Here is an 18,537-nt window from a genome sequence, read left to right on the forward strand (position 1 = left end):
TGCCCATAGGCCAGGCACAGTGTAGCGCTTCACTGTCTCCTCTCACAAGATAGGCACAGCAATCCCACGAGCAACTTCATTACCCCCATTTTTCAGATAAAGAAAACTGAGGTTTAAAAGAGGTCACCTAGCTAAGAAGTGGAGGAGACAGGACTCTAGGCCAGGCCTTTCTGACTCAAGAAGACACTACACCATCCACACAGAAGTACATTCCGCTTTGTTCAGGAGCTGCCAGGGAAGCAGTAGGAGTTGAGAACACCGAGAATAAATCATGATCCCTGACCTGAGGGGCTCACAAACTACACTGAGCAGTCCGAGTCAGTGAGGCTTTCCAGCCCCATCAACCACCCTGGTCTCTGATAGAAACACATTGGGTCTGAGGCGGTTCCCTGCGGGACGGCACCACTTCTGTGTTCCACCAGAGGGCAGTGGTCCTCCCAGGAACCTGAAATCCCAGAGCCCGGTGGGATTTCCCGTTTTCCCCACGCGAGACACCAAACCACAGGAAGAACTAACTTCTCACACAGGTTAAGAGTTCAATGAGCTGATTTTAGGTTTCGAACTGATGGGACCCCTTGAAATATCCAGCTGCTTTCAACAGCCTTCCCATAATGCTTAGGACTATTTCTCAGAATCGAAAAAGCAGCCCCCTCCCCAAACCAGCCCAAAGGCCTCTGCTCGGCTGAGTGCTAAGTAAACATTAACTTGCACTCTCAGGTGCATGCTGCTATTTTTGAACACAGGAACTGGCTATTGTTTGCCGGCGCTGAGGCTTCCTGCTGCAGGACTGCCGCCCCACCCACTTTCCCCTGGCCAGCTCACACCTCGTCTGGGGTGCTGGGCAGGGGCGCAAATACAAGAGCGAGAGGAAGGGGCCTGGGTCCCGTGAGAAGCAGCCACTTAGCAGGGAGACAGAGGACAGACAGCATCCATCTTGCCTAATTATGCAAATGAACAGAGGAAATATTGCCCAGGGTACATTTATAATGGAGATTAGTGACCACTGGGGACGTTTCCTGCCATCCAGAGCTTTCAATCATCCATGGATAGATCTAAGACATCCTCTGGGTGTCAGTGTGCTATAGTTTGGAAGCTCCTGGGACTGTCCATATGGGAACTGAGAAATCTGGCAACACTTACTTTGTATTTCATGTCCTGACATCAAGGCTGCCAGGCCCTTCATGTTCTCCCTGGGGAGAATTGCAGTGAAACTGTTCCAAATGGCCCTTGAATAAAATCCGATTTACTTGGGGTGAGGATGGGCTGACACATGAGATTCAGAGCCAAGGGCTCAGCTCCCTGGATGAGGGAGGAGCCGCAGCCGGGCTGGCTCCCAGCACCAGGGGCTGCTGCCTACCGTCTGACAGGGCTGCGTCCTTAGACAGCTGCTCTAGCTCCCAGCCCAGGTGGGCTGACTCGTTCATGCTCTGCTTCTGTGCAATCTCCAGGACCATGTTCTCTTCCAGCAGCTCCTCGATGCGTTTCTTATCTGTGTCTCGGTCCTATGTAGGAAGAGGGGGGGGGAGGATGTGTCCTGGGGCACCCTCTGGACAGGCCCCAGCCCCCGTGTATCTACGCTCATTCCCCCAGGATGAAGGGCGTCCATGCACCTGCTCACTTCCAAAAACACAGCTGCACAGAAATGACTCCAACACAGGCCCCAGCTGTAAGTAACAACCACTAAAAGATATGTTGACCCAGCACCTGGGTGATGAAGAGGCCTGAGGTCTCCGAGTAGTGTATGAACAAAGTGGCTACAGCACAGGCTTTATAGCAAGTAATGTGATAATGGAAGCTTTGTGGCCCCTGAGCAGGCCTAACATGCCTTGGAAAGGCCGTAGGGACTCACAAATCACAGCTCAACTCACACCATACATGCCAGCAGGGGCACTTTTTACAACAGGCACCCACGTACATCCATCCTTACAGAAAAGCAGCACAGCGGTCAAGCCTTATCTGTTTGGGGGACCCTAAGTGGTGCCCACTCAAGCCGCTGAGCTTAGCGACACTGCAGTCAGTGGGTCACCGTGTCGGCCGCAGCACCAACCCAGCGGATGAAAATCAGAGCAGGGCACCGCATAACCTGAAACTGCCCCTGTCTGGTTTTACACGTGGTGGCAACAGCTTGTAATACCAATTCCAGGTCATGAAGCTTCGATTTCAGCTGCAGGTTTTCTTTCTCCAGCTCGTAAAGTTTGTCCACCCGGGCCCGAGCAGCAGTCAGCTGTTCCTCCAGAATGGACTTGGTATCAATTAAAGTGAAATTATCTTCTCTCAGCTCCTGGTCAGCAAAAACATACACGAGAACCATCAGATAAAGGCCCCTGGTTCGTGACAACAGTGCTCCTCCAGGCATCCAGACCCAAACCAACAACCTAGGGGTGAAACTCCTGCCACGGGAAGTTCTGTCTCCACTTTTGAGCCCCTGCACCGTTTTTACTAGGCCAGGCCAAATGGACTTCCTCTATGGAAAAAAATCCCTCAATCAAGAAGCTATTCTATTTAAGTTCGGGAAGGAAACACTTCCTCAGTGTCCCCTTTCTGCTGGCCACGGCGTGAGAGTGTCTGACATTATAACCTCGTCTGGTTGGACAAGTGTCTCTGCTGACAGGTATGGGACTTCACTCAGCCCGTTTCCTTAATAAGGAAGGGGTGGGGGCTAAGAGTCTGTCCTGGGTTTGAGGGCTGAGTCTAGGCCCCTCAATTCAACATTCACTCCGCTGATCTGGGTCCTGGAAAAAAATGGTGATTTGGACAATTTTTTGTTCAACACACAGTTATTTGAACATTTTATACACACACTCTTGGAAAAATAGCTCTCGGCAATTTCCTGTAAATGAGGGGTCCATACGATACAACAAACAAGTACTATGGGCCTACTATGTGTCAGGTACATGCTGCATGTGGAATGCAATGGCTGGTCCCTTAAAGGCCCCTCATGGGAGGAGTCCCCTCATGGAAGGAGTCCGCTGGACTCACTCCTGTCCCAGGTGCTCAGCACATGGGGGAGCCCTTCAGCTCATTCCCTTCATCTCTGCTCCCTCCCTCTGGAGCCCTCCCAGCACAACTCAGGATCCCAGGGGGACTGAGTCTCCCCAATGCCTTCAGTCTGCGAACACGCATACACGGGAACCTGTCTGTTCCTCTTGGTGGGCAGTTTTCCAAGGCTTGCCCCACTCACAGGTTCTAACAACTGGGAGGGGCCGCTAGCTCCTGCTTATCCATCACGTATGTATGTGTTCATTTCCCCTGAGTGGGCCAGAATCCAAGATTCTTGGCAGAGGGGAAACCTACACTTTACCTCAGTGGACATGGTTCTGATCAAAGCCTGGAAGTGGGAAGGGTTTGGTCATTAAGACACTGGATTCACCGGGCGCCTTCTCTCTGCCTGTCCCTAGCCCTGCACTAGGCGCTCTCTGTCCCTGCCTCATTCACTCCACACAACAGCCCCCAGTGCAGGGGTGGGGAATATTTTTTCTGCCAAAGGCCATTTGGATATTTCTAACATCACTTGTGGGCCATACAAAATTATCAACTTAAAAATTAGCCTGCTATATTTGGTCAAACATTTAATTAACTCGCCCCTAATGGGATGGCTGGAACTACTTCTCTTTGGTGAGGCCGTGGCAGGGCCAGGTGTTCCCCATCCCTGTCCCAGAGGGAGGCAGGGACAGTCCCTCCTACATTGACTAGGATAAATTAAGGAATGAGCCCCAAGTCACAAAGCTAGCAAGGGATGATGCTGGGGCTTGAACTCAGGCTGGAGAGCTCCAGACCTATGTTCTCTCCACTGCCCTCAACTCATCCTTAAGGAGCCCGCATGGGTAAGAAGCCCTGACTACTATCAATGATGTGAGCCGGAGCACATAGAGGGGCTTCAAGCAGGAAGGCGGCCCAGCTCTCCCTCTTTGGCCACTGCCTCCAGCATTTTCACTTTGTGTTACAGCTGGTCTACCCACCAGTACTCACCTGTATCATCATACTCAGGCCTTGAGCTCCCCAAGCACAGCTTGCCCTTTCATCCTTACAACCAACTCCTACTCAGCCTTCAAAACCCAGCCAGAGTTGCCCCTCTGAGAAGTGCTTGCAACTCTACTCTATTCCACACACGAAGTCAGATGCTTGGGCTCCCAGAATACCCACTATGAGGAAACACTCAGCTGGCCTGTCCCCCTCCCCGAGGCTAGTCCCACAGGGCAGGACTATTCCACTTCTGTTCTTGTGGGCCTCCCAAAAATGTTCAATGACACTTGTTAGCTGAATCACGCCATGAGGGGGAATCAGAGGTGACATGTGAAGGACTTAGAGATAAGCAGGGATGGACAAGTGTCCAGAGGCAAAACACAGCACGGAACAAAATGACTTATAGCTACTATTTAAATATGTCTCAATTTTCTGGTGGCATCAACTTTCACCATGTATTAGGCAACAGAAACATCTCCACTTGCTTTGCACACCCAGCCACCTCAGAAGTAAGAGACTGGACCCCAAGAAGTTATGCCCGAATCCTAAAGCTGGCAAAGGGCTGTCCTGGAGGAGGGAGGAGCCACACTTCTGGCAGCTGCTCACAGTCAGCCTCCTCCCGAAGACCTGACCCCAATTGAACCGGGAGGCTATTTAAAGGCTTGACCCAGCCTAGCAAACAGGTGAGGGTCCACATTTAGAAAGTCACAGGCCAGGCCTAATGGCCTGTCCCCAAGTGGCCCAAGGGCTGTGGCCACCCCTACCTGAGATGGTGACTGGGAGTGATGATTGGGACTGTGGGCTGACGGGCCCCAACCCCCACCACCTGCACGATTAGCTCTGGGGCCTGAAGCAAGTACAAGTCCCTGGATCGTGGATCCTTCCTTCCTACTATGGAAATGAAAATGGGGCTGATATGGAGATGTGATGTGATAATGCATGTGAAATACCCCATGTTCAGTGCCTGAGGCCCAGCAAGCAGGTTGACTGACCATCACCATCACTTTGAGTCCCTGTAAGACACCGTCCAGTCCAGCACTCACTGAGCATCCACCCACCAAGCAAGAGGCAGACACTCATTTCCAGGGGTGGTGGTGATGTGTTGACCCCAACAAGCTCCAAACACGGTGTTGGGGGAGATCAAAGAAACAACTAGCACCTTACAGCACCCAGGACCGCAGCACCCAGGGATCTCCAAGGTGTCCAGGGCAACAGAAAGCCAGCCCAGCAGTGTCCTCAGAGGAGGGAGATCACCCCTTGCTAAACTACCTGCTCACCGGGTTTGCTGCAGTTGGTTAAACTTCGCAGAAGACCAGCCTGTTTTTAAGCTTCATCTGAAATGAGCAGCATGGTGGAATGAACCATAAGCCCAACAGCAGCCCTGTCCTGCTCTCATTTCTTAATGTACTGAATTTTATCTGAATGCCTTAGAAGTGATCAAGAAACACAGCGTCCCAAGTGGGAACACAAGATCCAGGTGCTCAAGGCAGTCAGTGCTGTGACTGTACGTTCCCCAACTGCGATGGGACATCCAAGTGCCGGCATGAGCTGCTGGAGGCCAGGCTGTCCCATGGCGTCCTACGCTGTGCCCACCCCTACCCGCGACGAGTACCCCCATTCCACCTCTGCCCGCACCACCTGTGTCTCCACGACCCCACCCATGTTTTCCTTCCTCGGCAAGGCCAAGGTCCTAGAGGCAGTCAGCTGTGTTTCCCTGCCAAAGCCACCTCCTTACCAACTATGATGCTGAGCAAATCACTAATCCTCAGCTTTCTCTTCTGAAAAATGAGAGGAACAGTGGCTGCTAAACCTCGCAGGGCCACCAGGAGGCTCAAATGTGACCATGTAGTTAGAGCTTAACACAGTCCCTGCACGCGGAAGCAGCTCCCTAAGCTGCTATCACCGCTCATTTTAAAGATCTCACAGAGCACCTACTGTGGGCCAGACCACGGGTCTGTAAAGGACCAGAGAGTAAATCCTTTTGGCTTTTCAGGTGGTATGTCTGTTACAACTACTCAGCTCCCCTCCCCCCCTCCCCCCTCCCTCCCTCCCTCCCTCCTCCCCCTTTCCCCCTCCCTTCCACTCTCTCTAAAAATCAATGGAAAAACTTCCTCACTCCTCAGGTGGGGATTAACAAAAAACAAACAAACGAACCCAGAGTGTGTGGCTGCCGCACCAGGCCGACCGTTGCCAGCTCCTAACTGCCTTGTCAACCTGCCCTGCCCCTCCCTGCATGGATCAGGGGCCGTCTCTGGGACAGGGGCTCGGCGGGACAAGCTCTAGAAACGCCCTACAGCCTATGCCCACAGTGCCAGGGCGCGAGGGGCTCAGGGATGCCTGGACGACCACTCCTTTTAAAGACGGGACCAGCAAGTGGAATGACTGTGCTGGTTAAGTCTCCACCTCTAGGAACAAACACTGCCTAGGAAGCTGTAACTCTGGGGGGGGGGGGGGGGGGAGAGGCAAGGCCCCCCGGCCCTCCTGCTGAGGACGCACAGAGCATCTTTGCTGTCGGGAATTTGAGCCAATGACAAAACATGGGACAAGAGGAACCCTCCAGGCGAACTCTCTCCGCCTGTGTCCTGCACCACCTGCCCTGGTGGGATGGCTGTTTGCAGAAGGAAGTCAAGGGTCACCCAGTGCACCCCCACTTCCCACTGTGCCTAGGGACGCCCAGGCCTCTCCTCTGGCTGTTGTTTTAACCCTTCCGTAAACCAGACTAGGAACCACAAAGAAGCTGCCAAAAGTTTGAAAACAAAACAAGGAAATTTCTGTTCCATATTTTTCTAACCAAAATTAACCTTTCCCTCACCCTGAATGCCCAGTCCCTTTCCTCCCACGTGGCACTGTGGTGATGCTGGACAGGCTCTCAGGGAGGGCCCCCGGGCCATCTGTGGCCCCCTGTACCTAGAGGAGGGTCCCCCGCATGGTGGATGTCCACAAACATGAGCCAGCACGCATGTTACTCGCTCGCTCTTCGCTCAGCTGCCCATCACATCCAACGCTGTCACCATCCCAAAGGAGACAAAACCTCATAGTCCGTGCGTCGTCCTTGTCTTGCCCCCCCCCCCACGTCCTTCTCCCCAGACTGAAAGCCTTTTCATTGCTGAGAGATGGGTGTTTACTTGACTTGTGTGGCGACTTCCAGGTGCCTTGTGTGTGCTATGCCCCAGGCGTGCATGCAGTCGAATGAGACTCTACCCCTGCCCTCAGGGGCTCAAGGTGCACACAGAAAATCTGGCGAGCAGAGCTAACGGGGTGGGGGGGGGGGTGCAGACAGTCTGCCAGGCTACTGTAATTACCTTGACCTAAGGATGTGTGCACGAGCACTGGCCTCCACTGGGCCCTGATATTCTGGGCTTCTGAGAATAGTGTGACTCATCCTCTATCATGGCCTGGACTCCATGAACCACGATATTTCTCCTGTAACTAATTAAACTAATACAAAATTTAAGGCATTTCTAACTTCAAAGCAAAATTATTAATCAATATGAAAACTATTGCTGTTATTATCCAGAGGCATGAAACTTGAGACCATGGGAAAGGGTCCCCATGCGAAACCCCCCAAAAGCTCAGCAGCTCCCGAGTGCAGGGAGCGAGTCCTGCTGTGTGTTGGATCCCTGCTCCTGGTGCAGGGCTTAGCACCACACAGGTGCTAAGTCACTGTGTCTGCCTGACTATGAGGCTGCTTGGACAGGTCAGGAAGAGACAGAGACAGAGACTGAGCCCTGCAACCCACCACAATCCATGGGACAGAGTGTTGAGTGAGACAAGGGGCTGCATCAGGTCCCCAGTGTGCAGGAGGGGCTGCAGAGGCAGCCCTCTGGGGAAGCTTGTGCATGACTGCCCTGGACTCTCCCAACTGTGGCATTTCCAGTAAGTGACGTGTGCCGTGCCCCAGCACCTGTCTGTGCTGCAGGTTTATGCCTTTCGTCACCAGCAGGGCCAGTGGACCATTTCCAGGACAAAGCCGAGAGCTGGTCTCCCACCCCCACCCCTGCTCAGGCCAGGCGGCTTTGGCATAGCACCCAGAGGGTAGGGTGAGTGTGTCCCTAACACTGCTGGGGAAATAGACATAACCTGAGTAGGTGGGAGGAACAAACAAGCCTGGACCATAGCCATCCCCAACCCGCCGCCACCTGGCCCAGGGATCCCAGGGCCTGAGAGCAGGAGAGCAGGTTGAGGTCTCGGGCCAAACAGCCTGCCCCAAGCACACCTGCCTGCCAGCAGCTGGGCAGGGAGAGAGACAGCCTGTGCTCCCCACACCTGTGCTCAGTGCCCTCAAAAGCTTCCTGGCTGGCAATGGGGATGATTTCTTACTATCTAGCAGGCCCACTCAGTATGAGCTGGCATCCTGACTTCAAAAACTGCCTCTAAACCCTGGGATCTTTGAAAGGGGCAAAATTCCCAAGTCCTTGGAAAAGAGGGGGTCTGGAACCTGCTACTGACGTGAAGCAGTCAGGGTGAGTGGTCAAACCGTCAGTAACCCTGCCCGGGTCTTGGTCTCCGTCCCCCCCTTAGCCCTGACACCCTCCCCTGAACTGACCCACGACCTCGGTGTCAGAGTAGGCTAACCACTGAGCACTAATATGGGACTTGCCCAAATACCAGGTATTTCACTGTGAAAACCTCATGAGGTAGTACAGTAATCTGTTTTACAGAAAAGGAAACAGTCCTGGCAAGATTTAGCCACAGAAATTGCAAGACGTCTAAAAAAACAGACATGTGAATAGACAGGTTGTCCCTGTGGCACGAAGTAGAAGGAAAAACCTTAAAAGAACCAGGGCCCTTCAACCATGTTCCCGACCCCATTCCTCCCACTAACAGAGGGAGGCCGTCGGGGGTCCCGCAGACAGGCTGAGTGCAGGGAAAGGGTAAGCTGGAGAGGTGCTGGCTCCCCTCCCCTCCCCTCCCCGCCCCTCATCCAGGACAGAGATCCTGGGGCCCTCCGGCTTGGCTCACCTCCATGCGGGCCTTGTAGAAGTCTGCATCTTTCAGCTTCTCCCTGAAACGCGTCAGCTCCGCCTCCAGCCTCTCCACGCGGCTCCCCCTCTCCCTCAGGGAGTCCAGCTCATCGAGGTAGGCGCGAGCAGACCGGGCGCTGGCCGCCAGCTGGACGTTCTGGGAGGTGAGCAAAGGTAGGAGACCTAGCTCAGGGCACCCTCTGGGGAGGGGAACAAAGGGCCAAGTCCCTGCAGTCCCAGGAGAAGCCAGTTCCTGGTGGCGGAGCAGCTCCAAGTGCAGGCCGCTGCATGGGGGCCCCACACGCTGTCACTAAAACATGTCCCCACCGCAGCTCTCAGGACTACTGGCTCTCAGGCAGCGTTGCTTTGGGCGGGAAGGAAACAGGCCTTTGTTGGAAGGTCCCGTGGTTATATTCCTGGACCTCGGGCCACGGTTACTGGGGCATCCTAGCCTCCCACCCCCTCCACACACGTCAGGCCTCCTGCTCACCTCTTGCTTGACTTTCTGCAGCTCCAGCACCAGCTCATCTACCTCATGCCTGGTGTCCACGAGCTGCTCTGTCTTCTCCTCCCTGGGGGCAATTCGGAGAACGAGTGGTGAGGGCTTCCTCAGAAGCACCTAGCAACCCACCTTGGGAGACCATGGTGGGGAAAGGAAAGAGGACCTGGCTTCTGGGGGTGAGGAGGGAGTCTGCACGCAGGGCTTGCAAAAACGCTCTCGACTCAAATGTCACTTTTAAGTTTTCAATGCCTGCTCTCAGACTACACCCACCAGACACTGAGTTTTCCTCTGAGGGTGCTGGACAGGTAAGGAGACCCCAGGAGCCACTGTGCTCTTCCACTGCCTAGCAGGCAGTGAGGCCCACTGGTGTAGAGGTAAGGGCAGGGGCTCCCGAGATGACAGGCAGAGTGACATCACCAGCTGCAGGAAAGGGGGAACAGGCTCACCAGACCAGGAGAGAGACATCCTCCCTCCAGCCAAGAACACACACACCAGTGTGTGGCCATTTGAGCCCCGCACTGGGCCTGAGGGTGAATAGCAGGCTGCTTCTGTAAGTCTGTGATCTCTGGACTGGCAAGAGCCCTAAAGACCCAGCAGAACCCCTCCTGTGTGGCCTGGGGTGGGAGTGGACCAGCCCATGGTCAAACAGGGACCAAGCTTGGAATAGAGCCCAGTGACTCTGGGGTACGAGTCAGAGCTCTCCCGTTTGCTGCACCATGCGGCAGTGAACCACATATGCAGAAACAAGAGCAGAAAGAACGGGGCCACTGGAGGACTCACAGCTCCTGCCTGACCCGGCGCAGCCTGGCCTTGGTGTCCGCAAGCTCCACGGCCAGGTGCTGCTTGTCCTCGCTGGAGAGGCTGTTGGTCGGGCTGGGTGTGGACTCGGCGCTGGAGGACTTGAGGGGGCTGGGCGGCTGCTGTGCCTGGAGGTAGTCCCGCTCCTGGGTCAGGTCCACGATCATCTGCAGCAGGGCAGAGAGGGGTCTCACCATGTGTTCCTGTGCCCGGGACAGTGCCTGCACTGGAACTTGGTGAAAAATGACCAAAAGATGGAAGAAAGTAAAAGAGAAGATGTCAGCTAAGAGTGCAAAATCAGGAGGGAAGAGGGAAAAAGGTGGTGTAACTTTTTATTTATGTATTTTTAAAATATATCTTTATTGATTTCAGAGAGAGGAAAGGAAAGGGAGAGAGAGAGAGAAACATCAATGATGAGAGAGTCACTGATTGAGCCCACAACCCGGGCATGTGCCCTGACTGGGAATCAAACCCCGATCGCTTGGATCCTAGGTCGACACTCAACCACTGAGCCACGCTCGGCCGGGCTGGTATAACTTTTTAAAAGTGATGATATATTTACTGAGACAGAAAGGGGCGTGTGAATGGAGCAGGGTCCCAAGCTCAACTCCTGTCCTCACACAGGTGTCCCAGAGATGACTGTGCGCTGCATGTCCTGCCCCTGCAGAAACTAGGCCAGGAGGACCAGGCGGTGTACAGGCTTGAGAGGAAGAGTCAGGGTGAGGAGAACAGCCCATTACTAGGGCGCCAGGCCTAAGTCCCTCCCCAACCTGCCCCACCAGGCTGCTGGGCCACCTGCAAACACACCTCCGTGCATTCATCTCGCTCATCTATGAGCCTCCTGAGGTGAAACACCATGTTCCTCGAGAGGGCCTCCAGCTCCTCCGGGGCCACGTCCGGAACCTCCAACCACTGCAGGTCGAAGACGTTCTCCTGGTTGTGGGTGACCTGAGGGCACACACGGGGACGGTGCTGCAGAGGCCGGGCAGAGAGCAGCTTCTGGGGGGGGTGGCGGTGGCGAAGAGCACTCACCTCCCAAGACGAAGCCTCGGGGGCCAGGCAGACTCTCCCACAGCTGACCCATGTCACTGATCTTATTAACCTTCATCTACAAAGTTTCTGTGGTGGGAGGGCAGGGGGCTCCTGAGCAAGCACAGCCATTCTCTGCAGCCGAGCTCTTTACCAACACAAACCACTTCTGCTTTCAACTCTGGTTCAAAGAGGTCACTGACTTTAATACCAGAAGGCACTCCTTACAATGCAGTAGTTCCCTCAACAGTCCTCAGATATTTTTAGTGGAGCACCAACAATTTATCACACAGAGAACGTCAGCCTTGGGAGTGGGAGGGTGAGGAAAGGAATAATATCTTATTTCTTAAAATCTAGTGCGATTACGGCAAAATATTAAAATGCTTATTATGTCAGAATGTTAGTTACATAACAATCTTACATTATTTTCCGGGGAAATATTTCATAACCTAAAATAATTTTCAGGTAAGCCTGTATCTCAGCCCCACAGGCCACGTAGGACCACCTGGTTTTCCCCTTTCTGCCGGTGGGAGCGCCGGCCCGCGGCCAAGTCCTCACCCGGCAGCCTCTCTACCAACTGCTGACCCCACCTTCTCAACCTGACCCCCCAGACCAGCCAGAGGACACAGAAGGTCTGTTTCAAATCCTCGTCCTCAGTGTGGGAAGTATTCGTGCACCCAGGCCTCAAAAGGGGAAAACAAATGGAAATCCACTCACTGAGGTGCACCAAAAAAATTCCTTAAATTTTCCAGAAGAGTAAATGGAGATAGAGAATAATTTAAAAAACAAACAAAAAACAACCCACAAGAAAACAGGGCCTTTCAGTTTCTCAAATGACACCCACCTTCCTTACCTCTCCCCACCTCACAGGGGAAAAGTAGGGATTCAGCAGATCTCAGAGACTGGGAGAAGTCTCAGCCCATGGTATGGGCACCCTAAAGGCCTGGATCTGGGACGCAGGCAGGGTTCTAGGCCTGCTCCACACCAGTGCCTGGGAAAGGCCCTTCATGTCTGTAAGGGGATCCTGGGACGCAACCCCAACCACACATGGGTCATACGAGCAGCTTTAATTAAAGGCTCATGTTGCCCCTCCTCTGATTCTGAGTCAGTGGGTCTTTTGTGGGGCCCAGGCACCTGATTGTTGGAGAAGCACCCAACTAATTCTGAAGCCCAGTCCCCATGGCCAGCCCTGAATTTGATAATCACATAGGACTTTTTGGGCTGCATTCCACCCCCCCTTTTATTTTAAATATCCTGCTGTCTGGGCAGGAAAGACAGTGAGTAGCAAGGGCCTAGTACCCAGATACATACATTTTCAAAACATGTGGACACACAAGGAAAATTAAAAGGCAGAATTGTTATCAGGCTGACAGGTGGCCACTCACCTACACGAATGGCTAAGAGTATTTATGACAATGCTGACTTTCCCCGGATGCCAGCTTCACTGGACCCTCCAGCTGCATCCATCTCCTGCTCCAGTGCCGATTCTGAAACCACCACCTGAAGGTACCTGGAGGCTGGGAACCCATCAGCCCAGCCTGTCCCTGGCCCTGGCGTGGGGAGCTGTGTTCACCTGCCCCTGCCAGTCACACACCTGCTCCTATGTGCTCCTGCCCCTGTCTTTTTCATGCCTTTATCTCATCTGTCCAATCAGACTGAAGGCTAAACCACATCTTCTAAGATAATTAAAACATACAATGCTCCTTCTGGAGGGAGGGTTCGGGAGGATGCCAGGGAAATAAATTTTCAGGTGGGTATTTTCCCCCACAGGCTCTGTTTCCAGGGAAACCACTTCGCTGATGTTTCCACCTCTGCCAAGGTCAATGGCAGAGGGGCTGCCCGCAGTGCAGTGCCCTCCCGACCCCATCCCAGGGGCTGAGTCTACAGCGACAGCCCTTCTGGGACCTGGAGGTTTCTCACTTCCCAAGTGGAGGCAGCATGTCTCTTTGCCATGTCACTGATGGACATGGAGAATCTTTCTCCGTGAAAATACACCATTTGAAGCAGGGTAACATTTGCCAGAATATATTTTCAGGGACTGTAAATCAAATTCTGAGCCCAAACTACTTGACAGTACTTTAAAATAGTCTGAGTCCATATTAGGCAAGAGGGGCAGGCAAAAGAAGACTTGACTGAGGTGTTTTAAAATTATTTTTAAATTTTTACCCCCACTTTATTTTAGCGTGCCAATGACTACCCTTCCAAACAGGTTCCATATTTCTGTGGTGTCTGAAACCTAAACTTAGTAAAATCACGAATGGGTGACGTAGTCTTTAAACTTTTCCCTGGTGGAGAAAGCCTGCCTCCGGTTGCCACGGGAGTGGGGGTCCACGGCTGAGCCCCACAAAGCCAGCCACACACCTACCTCCTGGATATGGGCCACAATCCCAGCCTGGGTCTCAATGTCCAGCTGTTTGATTCTGTCAATAAACTCCTCTTTTCTCTCACACTGCGGAGGGTAACACGTGTTAATGGACGCATTCCAGTAAGGCAACCTGGGCCTACCACAGCCACAGAAAGAGTTTCCAAATGAACTACCAGCCCAGCCCCGGCTTCCTCCTTTATAACCAAGAATTTGTCCGCCCTTGTCCTCCCTACTGTCCCTTAGACTGAGGTTTCTCTAGAAGCTGAGGTTTCTCTAGAAGTTGCTTCAACCACGTGCACCAGAATCACCTGGGGAGCTTGTTTTTAAAAAGCCCCATCAGGTTGAAAACACTGGGGGCGAAACACAGAAATCTGCACGTGAAACAAGCTCTCCAGATGATTTCTAAACAAGTAAAGAACACCTGGTTTAAGCGGGGGTGGCAAACTTCATCTTCAAAGGGCGGGATGGTAAAAACAATTTTAGAGTCTGCGGGCCACTTGTCTCAGCTCTGCCACTGGTGTGAGAGCAGCCAGGGGTAACACACAAAGAGACAACCCAGTGGGGCTCTGTTCCCATGAAAGTTTATTTTCAAAACCAGGGGGTGGGTAAGATTTGGCCCCCAGGCTGTACGTAGTTTCTGACCTTTGCTCTAGGTGTCCCTATACTGGGGACAATTTGCTAATGGCACCCTGGTCTGAGGAATCCCCACCTGCCTCTTGCCAAAGGTGCCCTGGTACTAGAATCGGCCCCCACCTATCGAGTGATCCCTTCTCTCAGGAAGTCAGGGACGAAGTGTTATGTTGGGCTGAAGGCAGTTTCACTCCTACCTCACTAAGGGGGAGCTTTTTATCCCCACAAATCTAAACACAAGGTGGCTAAGGGCAGGCCCCCTCCACCTCTGCCCAAGCCCTACCTGGACAGCACAGCCCAGCACCAGCAACAGCACCTTCTTGATTTCCTCCATACTCTTCCCTAAATAAAAAGAGCAACATATTTAATTAGACACTTGGTTCATAAAATCTCACAGGTGAGACACTAGTCTGCTGTAAGGGGGAGGGGGAGATCAGATAAGCTAAAAAAAAAATTTCTCTACCCAGTGATTTTGACTTGGGTGTACACACGCCATCTGTTTTCTACATATGGGTTTGTATATTATTTAAACCAAATGAGAATTCTGTACACAACTATTTGTGGTTCTTTTCCATTCAAATATATCATAAATAGCTTCCCATGATAATCCATGAACTTCAACATTAGCATCTTTTTAGTGAGTCTGGGAAGCAAAGTCCAATGGCAGAGAGTCATGCCCACAGGAAACACTGAGTCAACTGACTCTAAAACGAGGCTGCACACAACTTTATCTTTTAATCGTGCCTCATTTCAAATAGACTCATCACCCAGCTTCCCGTTATCAACATTCTGCACATCCATCCCGCTGCCCCCCCCCCCCCGCAGTTTCAATGTCTGGCTGGAGTGTTCAAAAGAACACCCAGACAACACATAGACATCACTTTTGATGGTCTCATATTTACTTTGTACAAAGGCCACAAACTTAACCAATCCCCTTCCAGAGGCTTAATTTTCCAATGTTTTAATCTAAATGATGCTAAACAACATCTTAGTAGCTAGTTTGTTTAGAAGAGAAAAGAGCAATTCTTTTTAAAAATATATTTTTTGAGAGAGAGGGAGAGGAAAAGACAAACATCGATGTGGGAGAGGAACACTGATCAGCTGCCTCCTTCACACCCCCGACTGGGGATCGAGCCCACAACCCAGGCATGTGCCCTGACCAGGAATCAAACCAGCAATCTTTTAATGCACAGGAAATAGCCCAACCAACGGAGTCACACCAGCTGGGGCTTAGAGGCTAGTTTTTGTTTTTGTTTTAAATATGTCTTTATTGATTTCAGAGAGAGGAAAGGAGAGTGAGAGAGAGAGATAGAAACATCAATGATGAGACAGTCATTGATCGGCTGCAGCCCGCAACCCGGGCATGTGCCCTGACTGGGAATCGAACTCCGATCGCCTGGATCCTAGGCCGACGCTCAACTGCTGAGCCATGCCCGGCCGGGCAAGGCTAGTTTTTAATGCGAATTCTCATTTACTTCTTTTTAAAATTTAATTTTAGAGAGAGAGAGAAACATTGATTTGCTGTTCCACTTAGTTATACATTCGTTGGTTGATTCTTGTATGTGCCCTGACCAGGGATCAAACCCGCAACCTTGGTATATCAGGACAACACTCTAATCAACTGAGCTACCCAGCCAGGGCCATTCTTATTTACGTCTTTAGGAAAAACTCACCCTTTAAGCTTCTCCTACTGCCACATTGCCCAGCAGAAAGTATTTACCATTTTACTCTCTACAACCGACATACGATAAGCCCTGTTTCCCCAGACCCAGACCAACACTGTCTTACAACAATTTCTACTTCTAAGTTCTGCCAATCAGGCCAAAAAATCCTATTTCATCATTTTACACTGTCTCTTTTATTATGTGTCTCCATATGTTTGTGAGTCAGAATACTGGGGCTCTGGACCTGGCTTGGTTACCAGGAGCAGTATGACCATAACAAGCTGTACTCTGTCCCCCAGCCTCAGTTTTCACATCTCTGAAATGGAGACAGCTGGCTTGGGTGATGTGAAGAGTGGTTTTCTAATAAAATAAAAAAATCTATAGTTTTCTAGCTTTCTCATCATATCCCATTCTATTTGGGAGAGAAGGAATGTGCCAGAAATAGCATTATTTTCTTGAAAGACCCACACCCACTCTCGCTGTGCTAAAATGGCTCAAAGTATCATCAACGACCCCTGGGATAAATAAAACACAAAACTGATCCGGAGAATTACTGCTGTGGTTCATCTCAGGTCCTTGGGTGTAAGGTGTGTATGGAGTAAAAGGCAACCTCATCCTAATACCTCTCAAATGAGAAATCGCTAACTACAACCTTTCCTGAGATGAAGACACTATGGTGGAGTCCCAGGACTGAGGGATGGACATTCACTGACCTAAACTGCACCCTCCTTGCCGTCTCCCAGCCTGAAGGAGGGTGGGAGGGGTGGGGAGCCAGACCACAGGGTCCCTGTGGACCATCCAGGTTCCACTCTTAAGAATAAGCTTACTAATGGTTCAGTGCTGCAGATCCATCTCCTCCAGTCAAACCCTCTCCTTGCTAATAAGTGTAGAACTTCCTCAATGTTTGAAATTGAAAAACTCTCAAAGACTGTACTGAATTTGTTTCACCTGAGGCCTTTAATTGGGCCCAAGAGACTCTAATCAATCCACAGTCATTAATAAATATAATCACCACAATGACTCACTTCTCTATTAATGCTGAGGTAACGATCAGTCACAATTTTAGTTTTGATAAAAAGAAAAGGAAATGCCCATATGAATATTAAAAGCTTCCAATCGGCCTCACCAAACTCTTTCCCTGGCCATAGTGCTCATGCCCAGCCCATGTGCCCCCGTGACAGTCCTCTCCCCCCACTCCCCATCAGTCCCCAGAGGACGGGCGAGTGCCTCTCGTAAGCCCTTTGGTGGATATTACAGGTACAGACCCCTCCCAGCCACTGCCAACTCCTCTTCCCGCAGCAATTCACCTTTCCCAGGCCTGGTACTTGGTGCTGTAACCAGCAGAGAGCTGACACACAGGGAGAAGGTGTTTGGAGGATTTAGATCAACCAAAAAAAAGGCAGAGTTCATACAGAAAATCTTTATGTACTCTGGCCCCGAAGAATCTAATTATACCACACGTTAGAATAACTTAAACAGCTCTGATGATCCATTTTCTCAGTCACAGCAGATGGAAATGGCATTAAAAGTGGAAACAAACATAGGACAGACCCACTGCTAGCAGCAAGAGCCTAGAAACTCCGTACACACAGGCACACACACACAAGCTCAAAATTATAGTCTAAGGCTCTCAATGAAGGAGCAAAGTCCCTCAGCACCTGCAGTTACAGTGACAACCACGAGCCATTCATTCATTCCTTCAATTCATTCATTTGCTTACTCACACCCACCAGGCATCAAGAAAAAACTAAATCTGATTCAGAGCACTGTTAGAAAAGTAGGGAATTCCTGAATTTGCTGAGATTTGTACGGGGGAGGGGAGGTTTTAAGGTAGAGAATTAATTTTAGAAAAATCTTCATGGGAAAAAATTATTTAAAATAAACTCTTGGGTGATAAACGGCACTAGGAGATTCCGCTCTGCCTCCTCCGGGTGGAGCAGCCCTGTGCTTGTTCTCACCAGGCTGAGTGAATAAAAACATGTACTTACAACAAACGCATCCTGCGATTTTTATCCCTGCATATTCCTATGAAACTTCTAAAAAGAGAGAGTGAGAGGGGCAGAAGTTCCCCCATTTCTCATGGGGCAGGTCCACACTTTCCCTGGTCTCGTATTTAAAACCCAGTCACTTCGTAAGGATGATTATGCGGTTGCCTTGCTGATTTGAAAATAGCACTGCATTGAACACGACCCCATGTATATGTCTTCTCAATGCCTAATGATATCCTGAGCCTCACCCACACGCCCAGCTCTGTGGGGCCCTCCCAGGAGCTCTGCTTACAAGGAGAACACCTGTCTATTATTTTATCAGCAGGGGTCATCTTGGGTTCCATGGACACTGCCGAGGAATAGTGCGGACAGTGAATTCCTCGTGGGTGGGCACGTGGGGGTCCTTCATGCCTGTCCTGGTCCAGGAGGTACAAGACAAGCATCTGTACACACCCCCTCACAGCCTGAACAGCAACCCCTGTGAAACCCTCACCTAGATTTCTTACACCAAGAACGTCACATATGTGGCCCCCAACAGGCTTTAACACAACCAGGCACTCCCTTATTTGTTTCATTAGTCATTCAACAAACCTTTATTAAACTCAGACCTTGGCAGGCAGCGAGTCACAGGTCT

General features: G+C 51.4%; 1 protein-coding gene across 2 annotated transcripts in view; it reads right to left on the reverse strand.

Moving 5' to 3' along the window:
- CCDC88C (coiled-coil domain containing 88C) overlaps positions 1–18,537 on the reverse strand; it is a 110,980-nt gene that overhangs the window by 41,166 nt on the left and 51,277 nt on the right. For both annotated transcript variants that reach the window (XM_081147976.1, XM_081147977.1), the window contains exons 5-12: positions 14,535–14,593; positions 13,622–13,705; positions 11,035–11,175; positions 10,210–10,394; positions 9,418–9,499; positions 8,926–9,084; positions 2,135–2,281; positions 1,358–1,502 (exon numbers count right to left, since the gene is read on the reverse strand). In XM_081147976.1, the coding sequence (XP_081004102.1) occupies positions 1,358–1,502; positions 2,135–2,281; positions 8,926–9,084; positions 9,418–9,499; positions 10,210–10,394; positions 11,035–11,175; positions 13,622–13,705; positions 14,535–14,593 (1,002 nt within the window). The remainder of the gene's footprint in view (positions 1–1,357; positions 1,503–2,134; positions 2,282–8,925; positions 9,085–9,417; positions 9,500–10,209; positions 10,395–11,034; positions 11,176–13,621; positions 13,706–14,534; positions 14,594–18,537) is intronic.

This window comes from Miniopterus schreibersii (genome assembly GCF_964146895.1).
Source record: "Miniopterus schreibersii genome assembly, chromosome: 1".
In the NCBI taxonomy this organism is placed as follows: domain Eukaryota; kingdom Metazoa; phylum Chordata; class Mammalia; order Chiroptera; family Miniopteridae; genus Miniopterus; species Miniopterus schreibersii.